Below are 27,464 nucleotides of genomic sequence, written 5' to 3' on the forward strand. Positions count from 1 at the left end.
TTCCGTTGATAATGTGATATTTAAATGTGACTAAAACAATTCACAGGCGACCCTTTTTCTTTCTATCGTCACCCACAAAAGCGCATATCAAATATTGCCCAATCGGCTTTCCGTAGCACGCTGCTGATAAGGGGCGTGGCTTCGCCGGCACACACATAAGCACGCACTTAGAGAGTACACACAAGCGAACAAGCTAGGACAGTCATCACGTTACAAAACAGGGCGCAGACCTTCAACAAATACTACCACGCAAGGATTGTAGAGATTCAACAAGCAAGTAAGGAACCTACTCTGGGAGCATACCAGATTCGAGATGTTAAGGGCGTATTGATTCTGCAATAACGACAGGTTACGTGAACATCAGTTACCGAGGGATGGGCACCCCCCACCTCAAAAGAACCACTTAAATAATACATTAGATAAGACATCATTTTTTATATTTATATATTAAAAAAATCATTCGTCCACATTGTCCAGTTTCCTAACCCCCATCAATTAGAATTTTATAAAAAAACCATCACTTGACATAAATGTAAATCCAGTTCACCAAAAAAGTATCTTCATTATCTTTTGTTTCCGATCATTGTCTTGTACTATGCAAAGTGACTATTTTTTTTGGCCCAGTATAATTTGGTTCATTTAGCAAGGCATGATCAATGCAACGTTAAGCCTAACCCCCCCTTCCTCACAGGGATGATGTTTGGAGCTGTGGTGGTGGGCATCGGGACAGCAGGTTGGGTGAGGATCAGAGACATCTTATCTCCGCTGACGGGCAGTTCCGCTGAGAAATTCACTGTCCAAGGATTCGTCTCTAGGTCTTGCACACATTATGCACAAATACAAACTACTTGAAATGGGGAAAATCAATATACTCAATATATGGTATGGCGTTATTAAGTCATGAGTTGATGACACCTCACGTTAATATTTGTGTCAACAGGAGAACTCTGGACAGTCAGCATGGAGTGAGTCAGATTCCAATCAAAGAGGCTCTGAGCAGAGAAGACATTGACGTGGCGTTCATCTGCACAGAGAATGCATCACATGAGGATGATGTCAGGTACGTAAAATAATCATAAGTGTTCAATATTTCTGCCTGAGTGTATTTCTCAAACATGTCTTTGCTCAAGGTCATCTTAAAGTTTTGTGCACAACACTAGTTCTTGATGTTTTTCTGTACCAGAACTTTTTTGCAGGCAGGGAAACATGTTTGTGTGGAGTATCCCATGACTCTAAACTACAAAGCTGCTGTTGAACTCTGGAATTTGGCGCAGGAGAAAGGTGATAATAATGTGTACAAGTACAAAAAAATCTTGAAATACATCTCTCAATTGATTTGTCAATTGAGAGGTGTTGATCAAGAGTATAAAAAAAAAAAAACTTCAATATGTCAACATTGTAGATAAAATATTGTCTGTGTGTGATAGGGGTGATTCTTCACGAGGAGCACATAGAACTTTTTTCAGAAGATTTCAAATGGCTGAAGACAGAGGTCAAAGGAAAAACATTGCAGGAAGGAACGCTTCATTTTACAGGTTATGGTTCTATCTATTCCGAATTCTGACAAATAGTAGTATTTGGATACACTGCATACAGAACAGAACCTGTTGGGAGCCTATTTAATAATGATGTTTATGATATGCTTATTTAATTTTGGGTTTTGTTTTTCTTCTTAGGTGGAGCTCTGAAGCCTGGATTTGGTTTTCTTTCATTTAGTGGCATCGCTCGTCTCACATGGTTGGTTGAGTTGTTTGGGGAGCTCTCGGTAACTGCAGCAACCATGGAACAAGACTTGGGTACTAACTACAGCAAGATGACTGCAAAAATGCTAACTGCTGACAAAAAGTGAGAGAACAATGTTAACCTTGTGAAATTGTAAGATGATAGATATAAAAAAGAATGATTGGGGGGCTTTTTGTTAGCAAAATAATGTTTGTTCTTAGTGTTTTTTGTTTGTTTGTTTTTTTACCCTATTGAGGTTAAGAGAGCTAGGACTGTCCCCATCAGATATTTTTTCAAATCGATATTTTCTATCAATTATTCCATCGATTATTTGGATAATTGGATAAAGTTTAAATTGTATTTTATTTGTACGTATTTGTTTTATTTAAGTGTATCACAAAATATTTTCCCCAAGTACTGTTTTATTCAGTGATTTTAAAAAATAATCAACAATTAAGCAATATCACGAGAGGGAAATTACTGCTTTCATGCATTTAATTTATTCTTGCTGTGAATGGGTAATTTGAGTTGATTGATTTAATTGATGTATTTCACCTTTGCTTTTTCAGACCTTTGACTTGGATTGAGGAACGAGCACCAGGCCTCCCAAGAGCCAAGAATATCAACTTTCAATTTGAATCCGGACAACTGATTGAAATCCCTCCAACACCCAGAGGGGCAGTGGGTCTTTTCATGCAAGATCTGATCCACTTCTCATCCAAGCTAATGGGCCAAATAAGCCCAGATGATCTCCAGAAAGAGAAAATTAGAATACTTCACTGCTTAGAATTGGCTGAGAAAATACAGCAACTTTGCCAGAGATAATAAACAAGTCTCTCTACTTAATCATTTGCGATACGAATTTGGACTTTTTGCAAACAGATTTTTTTTTTTTTCCTCCAAAGTACACTAACTACTAATATTGCTTATAGAGATTAAAGAAAGGATGCCAGATGAATTGCAATATTTATACAGTATTTAATTTTAGTGTGTCCGTGTATACAAAACCCTATTTAAATGAAGATGAGATGAAAATGTAAACAAAAAAACAAATATGCCTGTTGAAACTAATACTTTAAAATATACGTTTCATAGTTTGTGGTTGTTGAAATTCTTCAGAAAACCCTGAAAAACATGTTCTCTGCAGAGAACAGGGTGAAACAGTGGAAACATTGGAAAATGATCAAAATATTTTTTTTAGGGGGAGTCAGTGGCCCCGCAGGAACCTTTCTAGCTCCGTCAGTTTCCTCAAATCAGAGCAACCTCAGCAGTTGGCGGACCAGTTTTTCCAAAGGGTGTGCTACCAAGTATGAAGAAATGTTATCCAGTCTATTTTGGGAAGTCTGTGTGGAATGATCAGATTTGGCTTCTTGTGTTGGCTGTTCCCATACAAATAATAAAACAAAACAACTAAGCATTTGTTTTTGCTGTCATTTTCTGTGAGATCTGGTGTTATCTGACAGAAAAACATGGGTGCCAATGTTTTGGGCCTTGACTACATATGTATACTATACATACTGTATAAACATTTTAATAAACACTATGGTTTATGAAGGTTCCTAAATCTTCTTTACCATTCCATAAAACAAGTCTTCCAGCCCATATGTGGACATGAACATGCACTTTTTATAAAAAAAAAACCCGAAAACTTTTGTTTCATAACACAAAGTAGCAAAATGATTAAGAGTGCATTGCAAAATAGATCACATTATAAACAATCGTTAAAATGTGTAGTACTTCACAGGCACAAGACAGACATCCTGATTAAAAAGTATGAAATAAAGTCTCTGGCATTTTTATGTACTTGATGAATCCAGTCCAAATCAAGAAGTTCAAAAGATGTGTTACCGGGTTTAGGTGTCATTCCTAATCAAGCTGCCAAAGTAAGCAGTTAAGGTCTTTAACTTGTTGTTGAGGATGTTCTGCTCTACCTCCACCTTACCTCCAGGACCAGCCAGGGAGACAATCTGTGGACAGATTGAGAGACACACCATTATAAGGTTTGTCAAATGTCAAAAACATTTCTTTATAAATTGACATCAAATAGACATAAAATCATTCATTATGGCATAATGATTATGCAAAGGCCACTGAATGCTCCAAGTAATGAATTTAACATTTGCAAACATTGCCATGCCCAATGCTTTCTTTATTTTACTCATTATTTTCTTTGTAAAGAAAACTTTGTTCGATATTCCTGTTAGATATATACTATATTGCAGTACAGAAAATAGACTGATGGATTTTTACTTTTGAACTCAATGATGCAGGTGTTAAATATTTGATGGACATAGTATCTGCATAACCAGAACCATTTTGAAAAACACACAGAACAAAAATGTTTTTATTTAACTTTTGCACCTCCGCACATTTTACGACAATGAAGATTCTGACCTGATCCATGTCTGCGTTGCGAGGCAGGAAATACACAATGTTGTCTGATATTTGTTTAGCCAGATGAAAAATCTGAAATGTGACCCCAGTTAAGGATAGAAACTAATACAATATTTATCATGTCATTATTAGAAATCGAAATTGGCAAAAAAAAAAAATGTCATTAGAAAAAGTTGAGTTGTTAGAAAAGTAATTTACTGTAGAAACAATCTAAATGGATGTCATGCAGGGTTTCCTGATAGACTGTTAAATTGTCAATAAAGAACAACAGCATAAAGTTGCAAATAAATAAAAGGATATCCGTCGGGTTCCATCATGGTCTTCATGTCAAACACCTCTGCAGTCAAGTAATCTGGTCCTCCCCAGGGGGGCGACAAGAAGACAACGTCACCGCAGAGACGAGGCGCCAGCTGAAGAAAGTCCCCTTGCAGAAATTCGATTTGATGTGCGACGCCATAAACAGCAGCATTGTGGCGTGCTAAGTCCAGACGTACTGGGTCGATATCAACAGCTAGGACTGAGAGTAAAAACACAAGACATGTGAACAAACATGCATATATGAGCAATTTTTGATTGTCCTTGATTGAAAGCTGAATTCAACTATTTCAAATTCATTATGGTTAAGGAAAAGCTGCTTGCGTTTTTACAGATTTTTACCTCTTTTCCCAGTCAGTGCAAACTGGATAGCATTTCCTCCAACTCCACAGAATGCATCAATGATCAGCTGAGTGTTGGAAAAGCTGGACTCCACTCTGAGGGCAATGTGCTCCGCAATCTTCTCTGGTGTCACAGAAAACCAGCCCTCTGAAACATGTAACAATGTTAAGTTTGGGGAAATTGAAAAAGGTGGAGAAGCACACATGACAATACTGTATTTTCCGGACGATAAGGCGCACCTTCAATGAATGGCCCATTTTAAAACTTTGTCTTTATCAAATCATTCTCCATTTTATCTTTTTTAGACGCAAAAATTATTTTAAAATCACAAAATAATGATCCATAGTCTTTTTGATTCATTGTCTTCAGCGAGCCACTTATAGTTGATTTCATGACACAATGCTTTAGGCCAGTTTAAATTTAGGAATTTGGTCCATATATAAGGCGCACCGGACTATAAAGCGCACTGTCGGCTTTTGAGAAAATTTTAGGGATTTTAGGTGCACCTTATAGTCCAAGAAATACGGTAGCAATGACAAAAAACATTAAACAGTGCCACGTCTCATGCAGAGTCAAAAACCAATGAATAAAAGATTTAAAGACCTCTGTCCAGTTTGATTCCTTCGTCAAAGCGAGAGAAGAGTCTGTACCGCTGAGCCCAGTATTTGGCTAGGCCTGGTTCTGATGCCATGTCTGCCGGTATCTTCTGCTTCCTCCATCGTTTATTCATCTTCTTTGGCTTTTTTGCTTCTTTCACAATCGAAATGAAATTGATTTTTCATTATTAAGAATACCATACACTAATGTACAATCCTGATGTGCATGCACTACCCTGAACATAGTCTGGTTTACATGCAAACCCTTTCTCTACCAAAACACTGAACTTATTTTCACAAATATACTGTATGTCACACTTTGAGAAAACATGCAAACTAGTATCAAAATAATGAGTGTTTAAAAAAAATATATCTTTTTAATTTTTCAACTGTAATCCTAAATGTGATTATTATAGTGCTCTGAGAGTTCTGCACTCACCAACATTGCCTGGAGGTTTGTCAGGCAAGAGAAAGTCTGGGACTTCCAAACATTCCAATTGCCTAGTTGATTCCTCTCTCTCGATATCCTTCTTCTCAATGGCTGGGAAATTAGGACTCTCCTCTTCAAATGATGTATGACTTCCATGTGCAACGTTTTCACTACTGACGTCATTTTTGTCGGATGAAGTGGGAGGCTCCTCCTCAGAGTGCATGCTTTTTCCGTCATGCTGTTGTTGCTCGTTTAAATTTGCACGTGCTTCACTCTGAATCGCCCCAAGAAAGTTTTGAACCTGTGGAAAAAAAAAAAACAGAGCAGTTTTTAGTCATCGGTGTAGCGTTCACATTTTAACTCAAGTGGTGTTTGGTGGTAAGTGGTTCAAGACCTCTTTCAATCAGTCATAGGATTGTTCGGTCCACACCAAGATTTGCAGGACACATAGTAGACACAAGTTGATTTATTTACAACAAATTTATTTTAACGGGAGTGTGTTTAAAGTACTAGTACAAACCCAGATTCCTACCTTTTGGAGGATGGTGCTACACTGAGGCTGAGTTCCATCTTTATCCGTCTCAGTGAATCTGATGTGTGTGTTCACACTGCTGCCAGGTCTCTTGGAGCACCACCGTTTCTGACGCTTCTTGCCCAAGTTGCTTTTAAAGTTAAAAACACTGTCGAACCTGAAAGATAGGTCAGATTATTATTTTCAAATTCATATGAGTGTTGATGATGGATTAAAACAAACTTGATATGGAGATTAGGAAAAAAAAAAAATAATAATCTGAAAAAGTCATCAGACGCACAGTGACTCTGGATTGTGTTTCAGTCCAAGTCTGTTCCAGGCTTCATCACATGTTAGATGTGGGTTCTCCTCCACATCAAATTCATGACTGCAGAAAAAATGAAAATGAGCCATCAGGAAAGTTGTTCTTATACGATCCATGATATACACTGCTCCCAAAAATTAAAGTAAAACTATAATATATCGCATCATGACATTTAAACTTCTGGGCTTTTGATAGGCAGGCTGTACCTGAATAATGAAAGACTAGTGACTGATGGTGAAAAAAAATACGGTATAAGTAAATGTTCAAATTCACCTGCGTTTTATTTTACTTGGTCCGTCTCTTGCGGGATTTTCGTCATCATCATCATCTTCCCCATTTGATACCTGATTCGAAGAACCTATATGTATGTTGAGACTCCCTGCAGCCTGCTGAGACTCTAAATAAATAAACAAAAATAAAAACAGACTTATTCATACAAAGTGATTTGATGAAACAATTCATTCTGACTAGTGTGGGACATTTTATTCGACTAAATAAAATAAAAGAATATTCATCCATTGTAATTCAATACTGTATACACCTACATAGAGTGGCAAACATGCAATTGCGGAATAACATCTTCTATTTAGTATCTCCTACCAGCTAAAATTAAAAAACGATAATGAAATATGTCAGCTATTACCTGTGTTTTGGGTTCCTTCCTGGTGTGAAGAAACATCTGATTTCTTATTGGAATTACCCCCATCAGAGGGCTCAGAAATACAGTCTTCTGCTTGTTTCTTTGTAACACTGGCCATATCGAAAGGTTGTTTGGTTGTTCCAGAGTCAGCTGAGATGTTCCCACCTGCCTTTAAAGTGCAGTTCTTTTCAAGGAGACCATTTAAAACCTCGACACCATCATTTTTTTCATCCAGCTGTTTCTCTGAATGGTTCACTACGTTTTCATCCACCCGCTCATTCGTAGTTTCTTCCCAAGTGTTCTTCTCACAAGATAAGTCAGTGGTCCAGCCTTGTGCTGCCCAGTATGAGTATTGCTCCCAATAGTAATAATAGGTGTCTGTTGCGTGTTGATCCCAGATGGGTTTTTTGTTGGGGTCATCCCATGGGGCAGTCACACATTGGGAATCTTCTGTAGACGGCAAGTCATCAGGATGTTTCTCCAACCAGCTGTTCCACAGAAGAGGTTCACCTTGTTGAGCTTTACCAGAAAGAGATCAACAAAAATGCAATTGTCAATTGGTCTGGATGAATGGATATCTTACATGTGCTTTGTCATTAAAAAAAATGCTCAGAATGTGTCCACATTTGTAACATCAGTCCCACCCCAGTATGTCTCCCAGCCAGCATCATTGGCAGATGGGGTTTTGACTGCTTCATCCAGCGTCCCTGTCTTCAGTCCTTCTTCCAGAGGATCACTGATGTCTGTGCAAACAGACATTAATGAAACTATAAATCACAGTGAATCATACTATTACATCTTGTGGGATGAGGGTTTTGTGGCTTGGGAGGAGTTTAGGGTAAGTCCTTTTAATTGGCCTTGGAAACCTTCTCTGTCGAGAATTTACCTTTGAAAACTTCCCTGTATGAAATGCTTTTGTGTAATTGATGATGGTGCAACAACCATGCCCAACTGCAAGTATTATTATTTGCTGCTAGAACTCACAGTACAAGAAAATAAGCCAAATTGTACATTATTGTTTTCTTTGGAGTTGTTTTTAAACATGCCTTTCCTATTCACCTCTTGAGAGAACACTTATAAATGCATGATATTTTGATATTCTAAAAAATAATACACTCAATAGAACGATCCAAACCCCACACAAGCCACATATTAGTGATGCAGGTTACACTGCAGAAAGATACACCAGAGACGAGAACAGTGTTGGTCAAAAGTTTGCCTTAGCTTGCTGGTTTGAAAAAAAAATAAAAAATAATTCTGTTACGTATTACCTTTGTCAGTAAACTGCACATGTTCCTCCTGTTCCTCAAGAGATTGTGTCTGATTAGTAACTGGTCGTTTGGTAGATTTCTTCTCCTGCCACATGAGCACAAATATAATTCAGATCTGACATATCTAGTCATGCCTCTGATGACATAATATAATATATGACATATTAATGACAGTATTTGGGCTATTCGATTGCATTGCAGCTGACTGGTCAAAATCAGATCAAAGCACACAAATCTATCTGAAACTTACATGTCTATGCTATGTTGCATTCGCCATATCGATATTTTCTCAATATCTTGTGCAGTCTTAGACAGTATTCACACTTTAACCAGAAATCAGCTAAAAGTACCTCTTTACGCTGTCTGGAAGAGCTGGCAAAGGAAAGAGGCAGACCCATACTAGACATCAGTTGAGACTCTTCATCTAAAAATTCAACTTCCTCATCGGCCTCCTCTTCCTCATTCTCCTCTTCTATGGACAATTAAATGAAATATGTCACATGACTGGAATATATCTGGTCAACGTTTTCATCCGGGAGGTTTAAATAACATGGGTACCTCAGGAACACAGTGAAATGTGAGAGAAGAGACGCTTGTTGTAATAATAATAAAATATAATCGAAAACCTACCTTGGATTGCAGAGTCTGCCTGATCAGGTGAGAGAAGTCTATTATCTGACCGATATAACTCTCGATCACTAGGAAGAAGCAGACAAAAAGTTGATGAACATCACATTTAAATAATTTATACCCATTAACAAGTGCGCTTGTTTGCGAGATATAACTGAGAAAAATCACTGACTGTACAAAAGCTCTGGAGCAGCAGCAGTGGATTATTTCTTCGGATGTATGTTTTCTTGTGAAGAATATGTCTGCCACGACTGACACCGTGCTCTTGTCCAGCATCATGGAGTCGATTTAGCCGAAATAATCAGAATTGTTCAACTATAAATTAAACCATTAAACCAGACTTAATGTTGTGCCAGCATGGGAAGACTAGTTCTGAGTCGTGAGAGTCTTCCGGACGGATTTTCCCGGCAAAAACCTTCAGAATAAAATAAGATTTTTACGTTTGTGGTCTGTGGTTGTGATTCTGCCCACACCGGTCGGAAGTAATAGTCTTTAAATTCGACTACATAAAAAATCTCGTATTTTAAATCTATGTATATATATATATAAAAAAATACATTAACATTTTTTTATGTCTGGGGTTTCGCTGTCATTCCCTCGAAAACATGTCACCACCGGACCGATTTCTGCGTTACACTCAAAACGTCACGGACCCCGGAATCGCCAGGAAGGCATTTGTTAGTTAAATGTCGTTGCTAATAGGGTTTTAATCAATGTCTCTACCAGCCATTATAATTTAATTCACTCATGTTTGGTCTTATTTACGTGAACGTAATATCAGAATTTTATCAGCGAGTAAATATGACGACACACTCACTGGCCCATCGTTTTTGTCGATGTTATGATAATAACATTGCTTCTGCCAAGCTAATCCCTTTCTAATTATTCCAAACACCGTCTGTCATGTGAGACAATACTAATAGAGTATTATGAAGTTGTAACTTTCCTAACAGCGCCACCAAAAAAACTCAAATTTAATCGTTTCCTTCTCTTACCTAGTTTGCTTGGTTATAGTCGCAAATGCTATTCAAGCATCATCATTTGAAAAATCCAGAACCACGTCTTGAGTGAGTGACAGCAAGGAAGGATGTCAAATGCTGTTAACGAGTCATGTCTGACGGGAGCAGAGGACACAGTCGCCTTCCTAGTAAGACATTTCTGTTATCTTTTGGAGTGTAAGCAACATGTAGTCAAAAAATCTGATCTGAAAATGTGATCTTTACAACGTCTGAATATATTTAGTGATTATTGTGAATGTTCCTTTCATTAGCAGAAACGTTCCAACAATTGTATCTGCGTCTATGTAGATATTGTAAACTGCTGTGTTCATCTATTTTATTATATGATTATTTTTGCATGTAGCAACTGAAGTTACTGTATGTTCATCTTTGTTTACAGCTTTGTAGCTTTCATGCCTTGGAGGAATGGGTTGGCCTTGGTCAGGTAGAGGACTACCTGAGTGTTCTCGAATACTTATTGTGGGTCTTCACACCTCTAGCAATTGTCTTTATCCTACCCTTCCTCATCGTCATCCTCCTCTACCTTTCGATACTTTTTCTTCACGTCTACAAGGTAAGCAAAAATGATGTTTTGTTTGAATGTGCTTTTTACTTTGTATCACTTAGGTCCAGATTACTGTCAAGTACTCCACCATATATAGGTTTTCAGTCTTTCAAGGCTTCTCTAGGTTCTGTCAACAAGAACTTTGTTAATTTTAAATGAGATCCAAGAAAACTCAAGTAGGCAAAGCGCAGACAAAAAAAAAAATGAGTTTTTTTTAGTCAAATCGTAGATGTTGAAGTTGTTAAGTTGCAGTGTAGTTGTTAAACCATTTTGCATCCTTTTATCCTCTAACAGAGGAAGAATCAGTTGAGAGAGGCATACTGCAACAACCTTTGGGATGGAGCCAGAAATACTCTGGCAACGTTATGGGATGGACATGGCGCTATATGGCACGGTAGGATTAAATTCGGTGGAAATGTACTCAAATTGTGGAGTGTGCTGGGCCAAGCTTTAAATCCACTCTTAGGCAGGACAGCGTTTGTGACCTTTTAGAATTATTGGAGTGGTATGTTTCTTTGCTGTAACTCAGTAATATGCTGTTATTTTGTCTTCCATCACGTCTGCCTTGTGTAATTTTCTTTTCTACCAGGCTACGAGATCCATGGGATGGACAAAATCCCAGACAAAGGACCAGCACTAATAGTGTACTATCATGGAGCCATTCCGATTGATTACTACTACTTCTTAGCTAATGTCATTATCCAGAAAGGACGAACTTGCCACTCTGTCGCTGACCACTTCCTTTTCAAAATACCAGGTATGTGCGGTCTCTGACAGATACCAAATCTACAAGAGTGCTGCTGACTCCCGAGTAGGTTCACGATATATGTGATATATATTTTTCTATTTAGCGACAGTAGTTTATTGAGTCAGTACTATATGGAAAAAGAAAGTAAACCTCATAATTTTCTTTACAATATGTTGTATGTGCCCCGCTAGTGTAAACTCAACTGATTAATATTGCCTTTGTGGTATATGAGTTAAGCAACAAAATTCACGTGTTTTTATCCATGATTCCGCCAGGGTTCAAATTACTATTGGAGGTGTTCAGTGTGATGCATGGTCCTCAGGAGGAGTGTGTACAGGCACTGAAGAATGGTCACCTGTTGGGCATTTCTCCGGGAGGTGTGAGAGAGGCTTTGTTCAGCGATGAGACTTATCCTCTTCTTTGGGGCAAACGCAAAGGCTTCGCCCAAGTCGCCATTGATTCTAAGGTGGTACGTACTTTTTCCTGAAATTAGAAAATAATCCCTTACATCTCATTTGTGGTTACAGTATCCAGAAGAGGTAAGGAACAAAACGCTAACCACAGCCATTTAATTTTTTTTTTTTTAAATGCACAGTTATTATGTATATATACTGTATTATCTTTTGTGTTTCAGGCTATAATTCCAATGTTTACCCAAAATGTCCGAGAAGGCTTCAGATCTTTGGGAACACTGAGTAAGCGCTCATTTAACCTTTTTGGCTTGAATTCTTTTGCCATTTTTTTTTTTTAATCTTTAATCAACCATTTATTTCATTTCTGTTCACCAGCACAAAATTCATTAGCAAATACAATTCAAATGTCAGCCCTAATTGTCATTTATTTATTTATCTCTTTATTTTTCAATCACACCAGACCCCAATGTTCTGAGCCTGTGTTTTTCTGACCAGGATTTTTCCGTTGGATGTACGAGACATTTCGTCTTCCTATTGCTCCTGTATATGGTGGATTCCCAGTGAAGTTCCGGACATTCCTTGGCGATCCTATCCCCTATGACCCGAATATAAGTGCTTCAGAGTTGGCAGAAAAGGTACGCTCACAACACATTTCAAATTTCTAACTGAGAAAAGGCAAAACAAACTTTTGTTCAGAGACAATGCAGAGTCTGAGATTGGCACACAAATAACTTGCCTAACAAAACTGCACCTGAATATTATTCCGATGTGAATTACAGTGGTGCTTCTAGGTAAAAATTATACCATGAATCTACAATCTGATAGTCTTTTTTAAATAAATATCATAACATTCTGCTAGTGACTATCACGAGGAGTGTTCATTTTGATCCTGAATTGGATTGAAAACTCAGATCACATTAGTAAAGTTGATGGACCCAAAGTGCATTTCAGACAGTTTGTAAACTGTAAATAAATCAGAGAAAATGGCACATGGATGACGAAGATGATGTAATAAGTCATTTTAAGACTATATATTTGATCCTTTCCTTTACAGGTAAAACAGGCTGTCCAGTCTCTCATAGACAACCACCAGCAAAAGCCAGGGAACGTTCTGAGAGCCCTTCTGGAAAGATTCCGCACCGAATCCAAAATTGAATAGCATCACCATACACAAACTACCCATTAGGCAGAACAAAGATGGGACAAAGACGCAGTGTGTTCAAAAACGTAGACTACGTTGGCAAAGTGCATTATTCTAAAGAAGGATTATGTCGAAGCAGAAAACTTGAAATCCGGATTTGATGGATCTTTCGTGACACAAGTCCTGGAACTTTCCAGATACAAGTTAGATACATGAAATACCTTATAGCAGGGGTGTCAAACTCATTTTTTTTCACGGGCCGCATTGTAGTCATAGGGCCATTATGATTCTCAACCCAAATAAATGTATGAGCACCTCATATTATATACAGTAAAAGCTACAAAACAAACTGACAAATAACTCGTTTTCAAATCAGACGAGTAAAAACTGGTCAAATCTTTAAAAAAAAAAGATATTATTAAAAGTGAAGACAATTTGCAATTATAGTAATGACACATAAATTTGCTGCACAATTTGTCTTCGCGGGCCATATAAAATGATGTGGCGGGCCGTATCTGGCCCCCGGGCCTTGAGTTTGACACCTCTGCCTTATAGACTCATGTCATTGCCAAACTGGTTCCCTCTCCATACATATTCTTTGAGTTAAAAAGATAATGTGTGTTGATGGTCAGAAAATCACTGTGTTAATTGGCTTGATTTCCACATGGCTATCAAAGCTAGATTTCTTGAAGGGTCTTAAAGTTGTTTAATTTCAGAAGCCCTGCTTTTCCGTTCCTGGTGTGCAAATCAAAACAGTTGTTTTAAGCCACTCTTAATATGCGTTGTTTGTGAAAAGTCTTAATAGTTATGACCAATTAGCCTCATGTTTTTTTATTTATTTTGGGTACTACTTTTGTTGTGTGCTTGGAGTAACACCTTTAAATTACTATATTATCAATGAAAACAGATTTTGACACATTCTAGCTAAAAGCTTGTGAACACTTTGTATGGGTATATGGGTATCATTCTTTCTTAATAGAATTATTTTGGTATGTAAAATGTCATTTGAAGACAAATGATTGGAAAAGTGGTTGTTGGAACATATCAAGACTGTCTACTTAGCATAATATGTGGAAGGATGTTCATTATTAAGTTTGTTTGCACTGAACATGAAAATCCACAGGTCACCTTTACTTTTCTTTGAAATAGAAATAGTGTCACCCAAAATTCAAAATGCAGTTTGCAGAATCAGTCGTCCGTCCACCCATCCATACAGTTCCTCGACTGCCTAAATATTGTAGACAGTTACTTTCAGCTTACAACTTTGTCAGGGTAAATTGAACTCATTTGTAAATTGCCAATATGCTATTGTCTTGAATTTGAAAGTGACATTTTGAGTCAGGTAAAGGGATAAATTTCATGGAATTTTGCTTTGTCATCTTTTTTGGAAGAGGAGTCTCCATAGCAACCATATTTAAGAGAAGGGTAGAAGCACTGATCTGGCCACACTTGGAAAGATGTATTTAGTTGGAATTTCGATGTTATAGTGACAGTTTGGGGAACACAATTTGCTAGGTGTATGTTGCGTAATATCAGAATGTAATCCTATTTGTATTATTTCTAGATTCTGGGTGCTTTGGAGTGTTTTAAAATGTGCAGTACATATCTCCCTTTTTGAACTGTCTACATTGTGGTTGCAGATGCAGTGTAATTTATTCCTTTTATGTGCATGTAAACATATATTTGCATGTATGTACTAATAATTCAGTTGATGAAGGTTTTGCACAACAATTTTTGAACATTGTATTTGCCAACTCAGAGTTCATTTTTGTAAAAATCAAAAATGTGTTGTTTAACTGATTGTTTTATATTGGTGTCCTGGCTGCTTCATTTCTATATGTGTAGTCTACCTGCTTTTAAATGACAGACTCTAAATAGAGCATTTTTAAATTTGAATAAATCTATTTTTTTAAGAAATACCGTTTCAATTAATCTTGCTCCATTTGATGAAAATGTGTGTGTATATATAATATATAATAAATATGATGATAATGGAATCACCCGTCGATCCGACGGCTGAGTAGACTAGCAGTTATTTCTGCAAGTCTTACCAGCACAAAGATTGTTTTAGGTGTCAAATAATTATAATTATATATATATATATATATATATATATATATATATATATATATATATATATATATATATATATATATATATAAATAAACAATGTTTGAAAAAGGAATAATGAATAGAATCTACAGGAGCCAGAAAATTACCATCGAAATAACCACAGTGTACTTTATTAAATACATTTTGGTAGTTTGCATTAGATTCAAATAAAAATTTACAAAAAAAACTCCGTATGTACAAAAATGTTTTGATCTTCATCACTGGATTTTTTTTTTTTTTTTAATTTAATGTATTCATCCATAGAACACCCTCCCGCCGCAGTTTAGCACTTCAGAATTTAATCACAGAATGCAACTTACCATTTTTCTTAAACATTTCTTTTTTTTCTGAAAATACACCACATATACCACACATATTGTTTTATTCTCTGAAGTAATTTATATTGTCATAATTAGAGCCAACCTATTGGCATCAAACCCTTCACAGTCAGAACTCAAGATAGGAATGTCCTATTTTTAAACATGTACATTTTGCATATGTTTATTTACAGTTAAGCTCTAAACTCATCATTTCCGATATTCATTTAGTACGTGGTATCATCCAACTGTCGACCAAGCCACTTGAACAGGTTGCTCATACAAGTGTGTGACAGGAGAAACAACATGATTTTACCTTTATTCGTGTGTTGAATCATCTAAAATAGGTGTTACCGCACAGGTTTTAATATGTCCATCAAAACTAAGACAGTCACTCACTTTCATTATAGTTTTTAGCAAGTCCGTTGCTGTATCGAGAGCGAATAATCACGCTACACCAATGTGAGTGGGGTGCTGTTAAATTGTTGTTATTTTTGTTTTATCAATGTCTCACATACCACAATCTCCACAAAATTGCAAGGTAGGGAATTAGAAAGAACCTCCAAGTAGTTTGCCATTGTTTAGACATGCACACAACCTGCTGTCCCGACCAAAAAAATTGTGAATAGTTACATTTGCACCTTCATATAAACACATAGAGTCGGCCAAATTATTCATACTTTGTTTAAGTGATTATTATTTATTTAATAGATATACTTTGACCCCTTTTCCTGCTAAAAGATATCCATCCATCCATGCATGATGCGCAATATGAGAGTGCATCGGATTTTAGCACGTGATCTTTGAAGAAAATGCCACATTTACAGTATCGACAAGTATGACATGTATACCGTACAATACTAAATCAAATTGTGATCCATCCAAATGAATCAAATCATTTCACTTTAAAATGAACAGTCCTTCAAATCCTATGGGGATAAGTATTGAATCATCTTTTACACACATCCATAACTTGTGTTAATATTTTTGTTCTTCTTTCGATGACTAATTTGTCTATACAAATAAATGATTGGAAAATTGAAAATCTTTTTTTTTCTGATAGACTGAGATAGGCTGTTGCTATACCAAACTATCCAACTTTAACCCTGACCGACATGTGAAGACGTTTTCGACTGCGGTCATATCAACCTGGTAAACTTTGCTGATACTCTTGCATTATGGAAACACGCCGGCAACGCTGGCTCAATTGCAATGTCATACTTTTTGTATGATTTGTGGTTTTACTATGCTGAAAGGGCCTTAGAAAAATGAATTATACTTCAATTTTCAATGGGACATTTGAGGTTTCAGTTTGGCACATTACAATGATAATGCAATCATTTGTATGTACTGTAAGCATTGTGATATTGGCTTTACAATGAAATGTTATATCAGCAATCACTGTCAGGAATAAAATGGGTGGATGTGATCAAACGAGAAGGTACTCATTAACTGAATGTACTGAGGTAGCTTCATGTCAACGCTAAATTGACAATATGGTCTGCAACTCATACCATACTGTCGCACACATGGACGCGAATTATTAACCATTGTTGAATAAATGGTATAATTACTACGACAGCGAGTTACAGCCAGACATGACAAACTAACTGCACACTGTTTACTAATTAAACTTCCCCATGACCTGCTATAATCACAATTCTTCAGAATTCTGACTTTAAAGTGGGAATTCTTACTTTAAAGTCAGAATTCTGAGAAAAACTCAGAATTCTGTCACCCCCCCCTTTTTTTTTTTTCCTTTACCGGCCCTAATCCTCTTCCGTACATGTTCGAACATATGGTCACAGTAATAAAAAAATTAAAAAAATGATATGACTGGGGAGTATGCATGTTCTACCAACATTGTCCCACAACAATACCACCATGGGATCCACAATACATTATGCATACACACACACACACACACACACACACACACACACACACACACACACACACACACACACACAAGACACATTGGTTATGGTTTGTTTTGGGGGAAAAAAGCAAATGAAATGTTTGCAAAACAAAACAGTATTGGGCAGAAACCACAGAGAAAAAATTAAAGACTCAGGAAAATGCAACCTGGATTATGAGCTAGTAGAATGAAAATAAAAAATACATACAGCCTTTCTCATCTGCCTTGTCTTTGTTAGAATACAAATCATTACTTTTAACAAAGATATTCAAGTAGGTTAGGGCATGTCAGCCATATGATGATGATATGACGATTTTTGTCTCGGACAATGTCATTATTACATTTAAATTCAGACTGACAAGAGAAGCTGAAATGATGCAACCTTTCACGCGACTGAACAAATCAAATTAAAAGTAACATTCTGATTATCCAATTGCCTTGTGTTGTGCTTTTCTCTTTCCTTGGAAAATAACAATATTGTATACATTGCAAAAACAATTTAAAAAATGGAAGCTACTTTGGGTAAGGGCTGTATTTGACTAAATGAGAAAATTACATCGCATTGTATGATCATGTGCTTACTTTAACATCCCAGCATTCCCTGAATGTGTTTTTTTTTAGGTTGGGATAGTTAGGAAAGAGGTGGAAATACACTATATATATATATATATATATATATATATATATATATATATATATATATATATATATATATACAGTCATGATATTTGAAAGAGAATGTATATATGTATATATATTTATCTCTCTATATATATAGATATATATATATACATATATACATTCTCTTTCAAATATAATATATAAATAATAAATAAATAAATATATATATATATATATATATATATATATATATATATATATATATATATATATATATATATATATATATATATATATATATATATATATATATATATATATATATATATATATACACACACCTCACCTCTTGATTTTGTCTCCAATACCTATTGTAGCTTTTCCAGATGACTGGGGGAAATTTCGTGGAGGAGAGTTAGATTCCCATACGAGGACAGTATGGAATGTTTAAGTGTTCCTTTAATAATTACCTGAACTATATTTAAATGTTTGCGATATACGTTTAACCCTGGAAGATGTGTTCTCTTTCAAATATCATGACTGTGGGAGTCAGGAAGTGAGTGGGCCGGGGAACAACCTGCTCAACTTGTGGCCTATTATCTTAAGTCTTTTCAAGTCAGCAGTACCATCCGGGAATCCCGTTCAATTCCACAAGGGGCATGGCAAGTCACAGTAGTTGAATGTACATATGGACCCCTTTTGAGTTTGTAAACAATGTGGCATCATTTTAGGGGGGGCGTGGCTTAGCTGGAGGCTAAATGATCAAAGCATGCTTGAAAACGCAAGTTGGCATATTTCAACTTCACTTTGCCTCCAGCTAACACTGATGTGATGTCATCATGACGTAGGCCATAAAGGGGTCCATATATTTGCACACAAACTTGCACGCACGCACACACAGACACATACGGTATTGTGCAAAGTCTTAGGCCACCTTGAGCTTTCTTCTTCTAATGAGCTTGTTTTTTTTTACAGCAGCCATTAATCTGAACAGGATCAAAAAAATAATGACCAATCTTCATGAAAATGAGTAAAGGACGGGCATAGACCAAGGAAGAACTTTGTTGGTGATACTTAAGTTGAGTTATTTATGTTCACAGCTTGGCCTTGTTTGAGGCCTGTATTTTACTCACCAACATTGTATTATAGTACTTGCTAAAACAACATCTGTAATGGTGATCTAAGACTTTTGCACATACAGAACAAGAATAACAATGACTTCAGTACCCACTACTGATCTGAAAAGGTAAGAAAATGCTGCATGTTGTATAGAAGTATTGTACATCCCGGTTGCTTCGATTTGGCGTTGCAAGCGCTTCCTTCCTGGCTGTATCTTTTGGATTCTCCACGAGTCATTTGTTTTCAAATGGCATCTGCCACAGTCCTCATTTCTGCTGCTCTCCTTCACAAGGTGGAACTTCAGCTCACTTAAGCAAAGAAGGCTGTTCTTTATTGTGGACTTGAGGTACCAGGATTTTTTTTTTTTCCCATGGTAATTGGTGAGTTGGAGAGAGAGAGGCTGTGGATCTTTGTGTCCAACTTCACAATTCGACCTTTTTGTTCCACCCTTTCTTTTAGCCAGGTTTGACAACTGTAAATAAGTGCTACTTTAACCATTGTCTTCAAGTACTCGACCTTCTTCTTCTTCTAGAATGATCTAAGACGATTAAAAGTCTGCACTTGTGGAGAGACTACTGTGCCCGTCTACTGTATGAGGCGCTCCACATCTTCAATATTTCAAAGGAAACGTTTTGGCACTAGGAAAAGGGAACAGATATTGTTGTCAAATTGATGAGAGGTGTACACAACATCAGGTCATCAGAACTCTCTAATATGAGGACACCTGCACAGTAAGACATACATGAGTTTTTCAAGTTTTGAATCAGGGAATCAGGGAACTTTTCTTCAGAAATTCAAGTGTCACATAGGTATACACGTGTAACATCTGATGACTTCAAACTTGGACCCTGGAGGGATAAGGATATCCCTATGGATTTGTTGAACTCAGCCCAAGTCACATAAGTCTCTTGGGGTTTTTGAGTTTTTCAGTACTCTGTTGATATGCATTTTTTTTAATAACACAGGATTTCCCTGATGAACCCAAGTAAAAATAACCAGACAAGTAAAACTACAAAGGAGATAGTGATGAGCTTCACCTCTCCTCTGATCGTTGGATTTTTCATTGGAAGGTCACTGAGTTGACGAAGAAAGTAGGGGGAGAGAGATGAAATGGGTCGTCACGTGCCACAGTCTCTTTTGCTGATTCTGGCTGCTGGGTGGAGTTAAGAGAGCATTATAATGTGGTTTCATACTCCAACCTTTCTTGTACCAGGGCATCATCTTTATACTGCAGCCGTGGAGGAGTCATCGAGCAATCTATGGCCAAAATTGCCTTTCGTATACTGCGGTCGAGAACGTGGCGCTCCCAGGCTGGGTAGCGGTTCCGACAGAGATCGATCTTGATGACGGTCTCATCGAGGCGAGGCGCACGAGATGATGGAGTAGATGGCACGGTGTGTCGCACCTGAAACACTGGCATGCAGCCATCCCTTTCCGTATATTTTGCAGCGTCGCGCTCTAATGTTGTGGTGGCTCCTCGGTTGGAGCGCAGAGAATTGGTGCCACCCTCAGACGGTAGTGTGGAAAACTGAGTGGCGGCATCCAGATCAAGGCGCTGGCAGCTTGGCGAGTGACCAAAACGAGGCCCGTTTGGATGGAAAAAAGCATAGTACATGAGCAAGAAAACTACCCCTGTGAGGAAACTACTGAAGATGACACAGAGTGCTGGCACAGCGAAGGAGTCAGTGGGGTGAGGTAAGCGGTAGATGTACCACAATGCACTGAGAGCTGCATTCTCCACCAGTATCACCAGGTAGTAGATGAAAAGACGACACCTGTGCAACGACACAAATTAGAGAATAACTTTATTATATTTAATTAGGATGTTCTCCTCATACAGGACAGTGTTTTCCGGACTATAAGGCGCACCTTCAATGAATGGCCCATTTTAAAACTGTGTCCTTATATAAGGCGCACCGGACTATAAGGCAACACCATTAACGCATTATGTCAGATTTTTAATCCAAATCAAATCATTCTCCATCTTCAGATGCAACAAATTACTTTATAATCACAAAATAATGATCCATAGTCTTTTTGATTCATGATTCACAGTCTTCAGCGGGCCACTTATGATTGATTTCATGACACAATGCTTAGGGCCAGTTTAAATTTAGGAAGTTGGTCCATATATAAGGCGCACCGGACTATATGTCGGCTTTTGAGAAAATGTTTGGATTTTAGGTGCGCCTTATAGTCCGGAAAATACGGTATATTACCGCCCGTCGCATCTCACTTTATGATTGCCTTACATCATCCCATAGATGTCATTTAAGCACACATATAGGATCTATCTAGCTGGATGCGTGATTTGGGAAAAAAATTCTTTTGGCGGTCTACCAGCAATAATAATAACTGTAAATATGATTTTATTTAGATTATTAATAAGCATACTTCTCACCTTGTCCGTCCCTCCTTAACATTGAACCAAGAAAAGATGTAGATAATGCCCACCACCATGTCAAACACAATTTCTTCCCACTTGCTGATGCAAAAGTCCGTCTCACAGTGGACAATCCAGAAGGTCATGATGCACCAGTGTAGCACGATGAAAATGCCAAAGTAAAGTTGGAATACGGACGCAAACAGGGCAAAGGTGATGACCCTTGCGGCGATAGTGAAGAAGTGCCAGCAGAACTGAATGATGACAGCTAGGTAGGTGATGGGTTTCTTGTCATCCCGAGATTCTCGCAAGGCCTTCTGATAGGAGGCCAGGGCCCAGGCAAGAGAGACGAGGGAGGCTGCTGCTGTCATACCTGAGACACAAACACATTTCACATTGTCTCCATGACGGAGGTGTTTGCTGAAGCTTAGCACCAAAACAAATAATGAAGTATTTTCCCCATCAGTCATACTGCATTCAACTCTGATTAAGAGGGATGAATCTAGTGGGAAAATGACAAGACACTTATTTTCATCTGCTGGTGAGCACAAATACAAATGCTCTTTTTTTTTGGGCACAATATAAGCTTTTAATACGATTTAAACATTGTGTGCTAATATGTCCAGCAAAGCATATATTTAGGATTAACGACAAAATGAATAAAGTTTTTTAAATAATCTGGCCTGAGAATTTTTGCTGGGTAAACTAAACAGGCCGGAAAGATTTTTTATTTTTTTTGAGAGGAAAACATAATTACCACAAATGAAAATAAAGCTGCTAGAATAGTCCAGCCAATCACATGTTCTAAAGATTTAAAGAGATATATTTTAAATTTAACTCTCATTTTCTATGAAGTACAGAATAAGATGATGATGATTACAATGATGATGGGATTCCCAGATTAATTGTAATTTGTGGTCAACATTTAAAAGTTGCCTGTTACAGAGATTTTTCTCTTACCTTGCACAGCCTGAAGTTTGTGTGTCTGTATTATGATGCACAATTGTAGCACCAACTGTGGAGCGCTCTCGAGAAAAGTGGCCAGTAGATGCAGCATGCTCACGTCTGCAAACTCATAGATCATCCTCCAATGGTAACGCCACCGGTCAGTGTCAGAACTCTGACGACTCCGAATGCCCAGATAAATAGTATGGAGGTACCTGTAAAATAAAAATAATACAAATAAAATAAGACCAAAGTGGTAACTACCAGAATTTTAGTGATGAATTAAATGTCGTAAAAATACTGCAATTATTTATTTTTTGATTTGCATTTGTGACTTGCATTCTCTGTCTTGTCCTCTGCCTTAGCCTCCTACACATATTTCATGCTCTCTTATAACCAATATTTTCCGGCATTTAGCAGTCATCTAATGGGCCAAGAAATTAAATGCCATTGTCAATACATATTTGGAAAATATAATCTGGTGCAAGGGTATCAAAGCTGTAGCATGTTTCTCTGCTCCCACTTGTCTCATTGTGTGTTTATGTGTGGCAGAGACTGAGCTGACTGTCTGCCCTGCCACTCTAGCTACATTCACAATTTAACCGAAGGTGTCCCAGTTCTGACTGCTTGTCACATCCAGTGAAGAGGAAAGTGATGTCTCATTTTCATTTCAGCCTCGCACTAAGGCCATCCGCATCAGAACAGTCACTATTACCATGGCAACAGCACTTCATCCATCCAGCATATTCCCTCTCAAGTAGCAGCCGACATTTATCAAGCATTACAGTACTGCAATTTGATCATTCATCCCAATTAAATCGATTTTGATATTTAGTACAGTGCAATAGCGATGTGTGAGTGTGAAGCTGGTCTGTTAGTAAGCATGAGATGAACTGTGTAAAGTAATACTCTATAAATTTTGAGATGCTTTCCTTGACCCAAAGTGCAGTCAGGTATCATTGTTATACAAAAGGACCATTATAAATTGCGTATTATAAAGACATCTGTGATTATTCCCTTAATCCATCAATTGTCCAACACTTCTATTCTTTTTATCTATTAAGAGTGCCATATAACGTATTATCTAACTAAGGAGGTTGATTTTGAAGGTAATAAACACCGTGTGGCTAATCCGGCTAATTTGAAAAGGTGAAAATGTTTAATACGTTATGAACGTATTCAGCTCCATAGTGTATCGTGGTCAGAGAGACTTCTGCAAGATGGATATGAATAATGCAAGAAGTGGATACACCTTTCACACACTCGTACGTGCACATACACACACACGCATAGATAGTGAAATATTTAGTGCAGTTGGAATTCCCTGATGGAGATACTTTACCGTGTCGGCTTTGAACAGCTGCTGTTAAACTGCAGTCACACACCCCTCCTTAAATCACCATGACAACTCAAATTTAGTGTTGCAACAAAGCAGGCTCGCTTAACAAACCCATTAGTTCCATGAGTACTGATGCCCTGTGCGTATATCAAATACATACTACATAATTAACTGCAGCCAGCATAAAGAAATTAATTGCAATAGATGCTTCTAAATGCATTGTGGCAGTACACTCACAGTGGTTAAACACAGTAGCGGTATGTACATTCGGAAGGAGTGCGCCAAGATTACAAATTCATATTAAGTTCTGTACAAATAGAAATGTACAGAGGGATGAGAGATATTGTTGTGCTTTCACAAAATAGGCCATATGTGTGATGTGGGAACAAAAACTGGCAGAAACAGTAGAAGGTTGCAAATTCAACCTGTGTTGATCATGTTTATAATTTGTTAAGAGAAACTGTGGCCCTGAAAGGATCTTGAATATCCATCCATTTTGTATTCCGGGAGCTGGCGCTAATCCCAATTGACTTTGCTCGAATCGGACCAGACCTTGCACGGGTTGACAGTCAGTCACAGATAATGAATGTACCACTGTAATTACAAGACAACAGTCAGGAAATAATTTAACAGTACAGACACTCTGAGTAAGATGGTCTGTCATCAAGTGACCAAAACGGAGAAGGAAAAAAAGAAAGAAAAACTATATATGCATGTAAAAAGGATTGCCTTAACTATATGATGAAAACTAAGGCTGCATGAGAAATAATAATGTGCATTTCCCTTTATTGATCCAAGTAATATGAAAATGATGACCCACATCACATCTTAAGGGTTGAATGTTACGCAGCATTTAGCTACCTAATAAATGTGGGCGTGTCTAACATCTGACACCCATTTAAAAATTGATGATCCGACTTCAGGTGATCAGGAAGGTTCACTTGTCATGAGATGTGTGTGACACTCATCTCCTGTATCCCAAAAGTAGAATGCACAGCAGCAGCAGCGTTTATTAAGGTTCCTAGTTTTACCTTCAAGGCAAGAGGGTGAAAGCATCCCATCACGTTTTCTCTGTGTATTAGTGTAGAAGGGCAAAAGATGGCAGCTGCATGCCCAAGCTAGTTCTTAATTCTAGGGCATTTCGATTCCAAAAAAAAGATAAAGCTTTATTTATTTGTTCATTCCACTCAAGTGCACATCCATCCACACAAAAAGCATCCTTACCTCCATATCTGGCCCAGCTGGAAGATGTGGATGAGAGACTGAGAGAACCACATACACAAGGAATATGAGGCCGAACGTTTCCGAGTCCGGCTTCCCATGGCGGTGCTGTTGGTGCTGTTAGTCGTAGTGTTTTTACTCGCGGTCGACGCCTGTCTCTGCGGCGTGGTGGGAGGATGCTGAGCGCTCACATCACCGTGTGAGGCCGAGCCACTCAGCAGTTTATTACCGTCCATGTGTGAGCAATCGGCGGTGGATTCCGCCGGCTCCTCTGTGCTGAAGTCGTGAACGAACCATCTGAAGCTAAAAAGCTGCACCGAGAAGGAACCCAGTACGACGAAGAAGAGTGTCAGGCCGAACCACCAGTAGTCTCGCTGGAGGTAATAGTCGACTGACAGCCACACATCAGTGCCCACATCGGCCACATACACGGCTATTGCGGCGACTATCCACAGGCAGTCCCACACCGTGTATTTCTGCTGTTCCCTCCCCAAGCGGAGACAAGCCGTGTTGGAGACCCCGCCGCCACAACACCGTGATTCCCCGTTAACGAAGTCAGCGTCCCCGGCGCCAGCGGAGTCAGGCTGGCAGCCCGGGTGGAGCCCTTGAACCGAGCCGGAGTACTCCGAGTTCTGCAGGGGCGTGAAGGCCACGTCGCTTTTCTTCATCTTCAGGACCCCGTCTGATTTAGCAGCCATTGTTAGCAAATTGTAATAATACTAGGGTATTATTTCGCCCACCTTCTGAGCCTCTCTCCTCCACCCCTTGTCTCCTCTCACCGTCGACACCCTTCTGCGCGTCTCCTCCTCTTCTGTCCCCCACCACCTCCTCCTTCTTTCTGGGCAGGAGCGGCTCCGCTACACAGGCGACAGGTCATAATCCACAATTAAAAAAAAACAAAAAGGAGGGTTTGAGTTGACATCTTTCCGCTTGGGTTCAAATCATATATTAATTGCGTTTCTTTAGACGGACCTCGGCTGACATTTAAAGCTGGCTTTTTCCGTTTTATGCCTGGAAGATCATCCGCCCAAGTTGGAACGAAGCTGATGAGGTGATGAGAGCCTGAAGAAGAAGAGGAAGCCTGCATCCACTGGCTTTTTCAATGGGAGCGACCAGAAACTATGACATCATCTCTCCCTGACTGTCTTCCCCCTCCACGGTTTGCGGTTAAATGAACTGTTTTTCCTTTGTAAAAAAATTATTACAAATATATTCTCAAATACCGTGGTGCAAATGTAGTGATTTAGATGGTGACATCAAAACATTGAAATGAATTCATTTGAATTACGAAGGATTTTCTTTTTCTCAGTCCTTGCACCACAGAATCCAACAGTATATATGTTTTGGATTGATCTTGTTGCAATCTATAATCCACTAGATGTCCATTTAGCACTTTACACTTCAACATTAGTTCAATTTGATTTCCTGATTCATCAAAAAAAAAAAAAAACATTCAGCTGCTTAATTGCATTTTATTGTAGTTTCAGTATAGAATGTTGCCTCGCCTTATTGCGGTTCACTTTTCGCGGCCTCACTGTTCCACAGATTTTTTTGGGTCAACGTATCATGCTTTAATTTATTTTTCTACAGAGTAGGAATGGAGATGGAGCACACTCATTGTCCTTCTATCTACAACATATGGTGTGCTCAAAGTGCCTTACAAAGGCTTTGTCCACACATAGCCAGGCTTTAAAAAAAGAACAACAACAATATTCCCCCTGTGGAACAAACTTCCCATAGATCTGAGGTCTGCTCAAACTGTTAGCTCCTTTAAATCAGGGCTAAAAACGTTACTCACTTTTTTTTTTTTTTGGTTCTTTTATCACAAACAATTTATTTTAGGTTGCATTACCTGACATGTTTTGGCATGTACTTCCGCCTTCAACCTAAAATAAATTGTTTGTGATTGACAAGAGAAACAAAATGAACTTAGTACAACTAAAAACATTACTGTTTACCGCAGCGTATTCTTAAATTAAAATCCTCTCTTTTTAATTTTTTTCTTGATTTTGTAAGCATTATATTCTGTATTTTTTTCCCTTTTTTATGCTCTATGTTCTTTTTTTTTAATCCTTTTTATGTAAAGCACATTGAGTTGCCTTGTGTGTGAAATGTGGTATATAAATAAATTGCCTTTCTGTGTTAGTTTTAAAAAGCCATATCCACACCAAACCATCTGGTGTGTGGGAATAAGGGGGTAGATGAGGCACATTTCTCTAACTTTACAAATGTAATCACTATCTAAAAATCTAGAAGCCATGTCATGTGAATATTAAAATCTTGACTGACAATGACAAATATATAATTCACCGGTAACAACTGTCCATCTAGAGATATCTGCAAATCTCCACTTTGTTTGGCGTTTTCAGAAAAATGTTATTTAAAGAAATCTCCGGTGAAGTGTGGATGACAGGTCAAACTGCAAAATATCTCACCTATTTGCAAAAT

General features: G+C 37.9%; 4 protein-coding genes across 5 annotated transcripts; 2 read left to right on the forward strand and 2 right to left on the reverse strand.

Annotated features, from left to right (window-relative positions):
• Positions 1-172: 172 nt before the first annotated feature.
• blvra (biliverdin reductase A) lies at positions 173-3,284 on the forward strand. Its single transcript, XM_085930516.1, has 7 exons — positions 173-277; positions 692-815; positions 941-1,060; positions 1,184-1,281; positions 1,428-1,535; positions 1,677-1,845; positions 2,292-3,284. Exons 2-7 carry the CDS (start codon positions 694-696, stop codon positions 2,545-2,547), a joined length of 873 nt encoding a protein of 290 aa, XP_085786642.1. The 5' UTR covers positions 173-277; positions 692-693; the 3' UTR covers positions 2,548-3,284.
• Positions 2,943-9,589, reverse strand: tgs1 (trimethylguanosine synthase 1). 2 transcript variants are annotated; one of them, XM_085930515.1, is made up of 15 exons: positions 9,349-9,589; positions 9,177-9,244; positions 8,897-9,018; positions 8,547-8,631; positions 7,920-8,018; positions 7,279-7,794; positions 6,909-7,032; positions 6,612-6,698; positions 6,332-6,488; positions 5,809-6,100; positions 5,377-5,520; positions 4,774-4,920; positions 4,415-4,633; positions 4,117-4,193; positions 2,943-3,689 (listed from the first exon to the last, which is right to left on the reverse strand). In XM_085930515.1, exons 1-15 carry the CDS (start codon positions 9,453-9,455, stop codon positions 3,576-3,578), a joined length of 2,358 nt encoding a protein of 785 aa, XP_085786641.1. In that variant the 5' UTR covers positions 9,456-9,589; the 3' UTR covers positions 2,943-3,575. The 2 variants fall into 2 exon arrangements, with proteins under 2 accessions (XP_085786641.1, XP_085786640.1); XM_085930514.1 differs by having other exon boundaries at positions 5,377-5,523; positions 9,349-9,588.
• Positions 9,590-9,824: 235 nt separating this feature from the next.
• On the forward strand, positions 9,825-14,916 carry tmem68 (transmembrane protein 68). Its single transcript, XM_085930983.1, has 9 exons — positions 9,825-9,853; positions 10,176-10,323; positions 10,575-10,748; positions 11,034-11,133; positions 11,329-11,496; positions 11,763-11,956; positions 12,122-12,182; positions 12,396-12,535; positions 12,955-14,916. Exons 2-9 carry the CDS (start codon positions 10,264-10,266, stop codon positions 13,057-13,059), a joined length of 1,002 nt encoding a protein of 333 aa, XP_085787109.1. The 5' UTR covers positions 9,825-9,853; positions 10,176-10,263; the 3' UTR covers positions 13,060-14,916.
• Positions 14,917-19,909: 4,993 nt separating this feature from the next.
• On the reverse strand, positions 19,910-25,714 carry xkr4 (XK related 4). The gene is made up of 4 exons (XM_085930085.1): positions 25,020-25,714; positions 22,472-22,671; positions 21,530-21,884; positions 19,910-20,903 (listed from the first exon to the last, which is right to left on the reverse strand). The coding sequence occupies exons 1-4, from the start codon at positions 25,712-25,714 to the stop codon at positions 20,303-20,305; spliced, it is 1,851 nt and encodes a 616-aa protein (XP_085786211.1). The 3' UTR covers positions 19,910-20,302.
• Positions 25,715-27,464: the final 1,750 nt, after the last annotated feature.

Source organism: Syngnathus leptorhynchus, chromosome 14 (genome assembly GCF_054491065.1).
Source record: "Syngnathus leptorhynchus isolate UIUO chromosome 14, UIUO_Slep, whole genome shotgun sequence".
NCBI lineage: Eukaryota > Metazoa > Chordata > Actinopteri > Syngnathiformes > Syngnathidae > Syngnathus > Syngnathus leptorhynchus.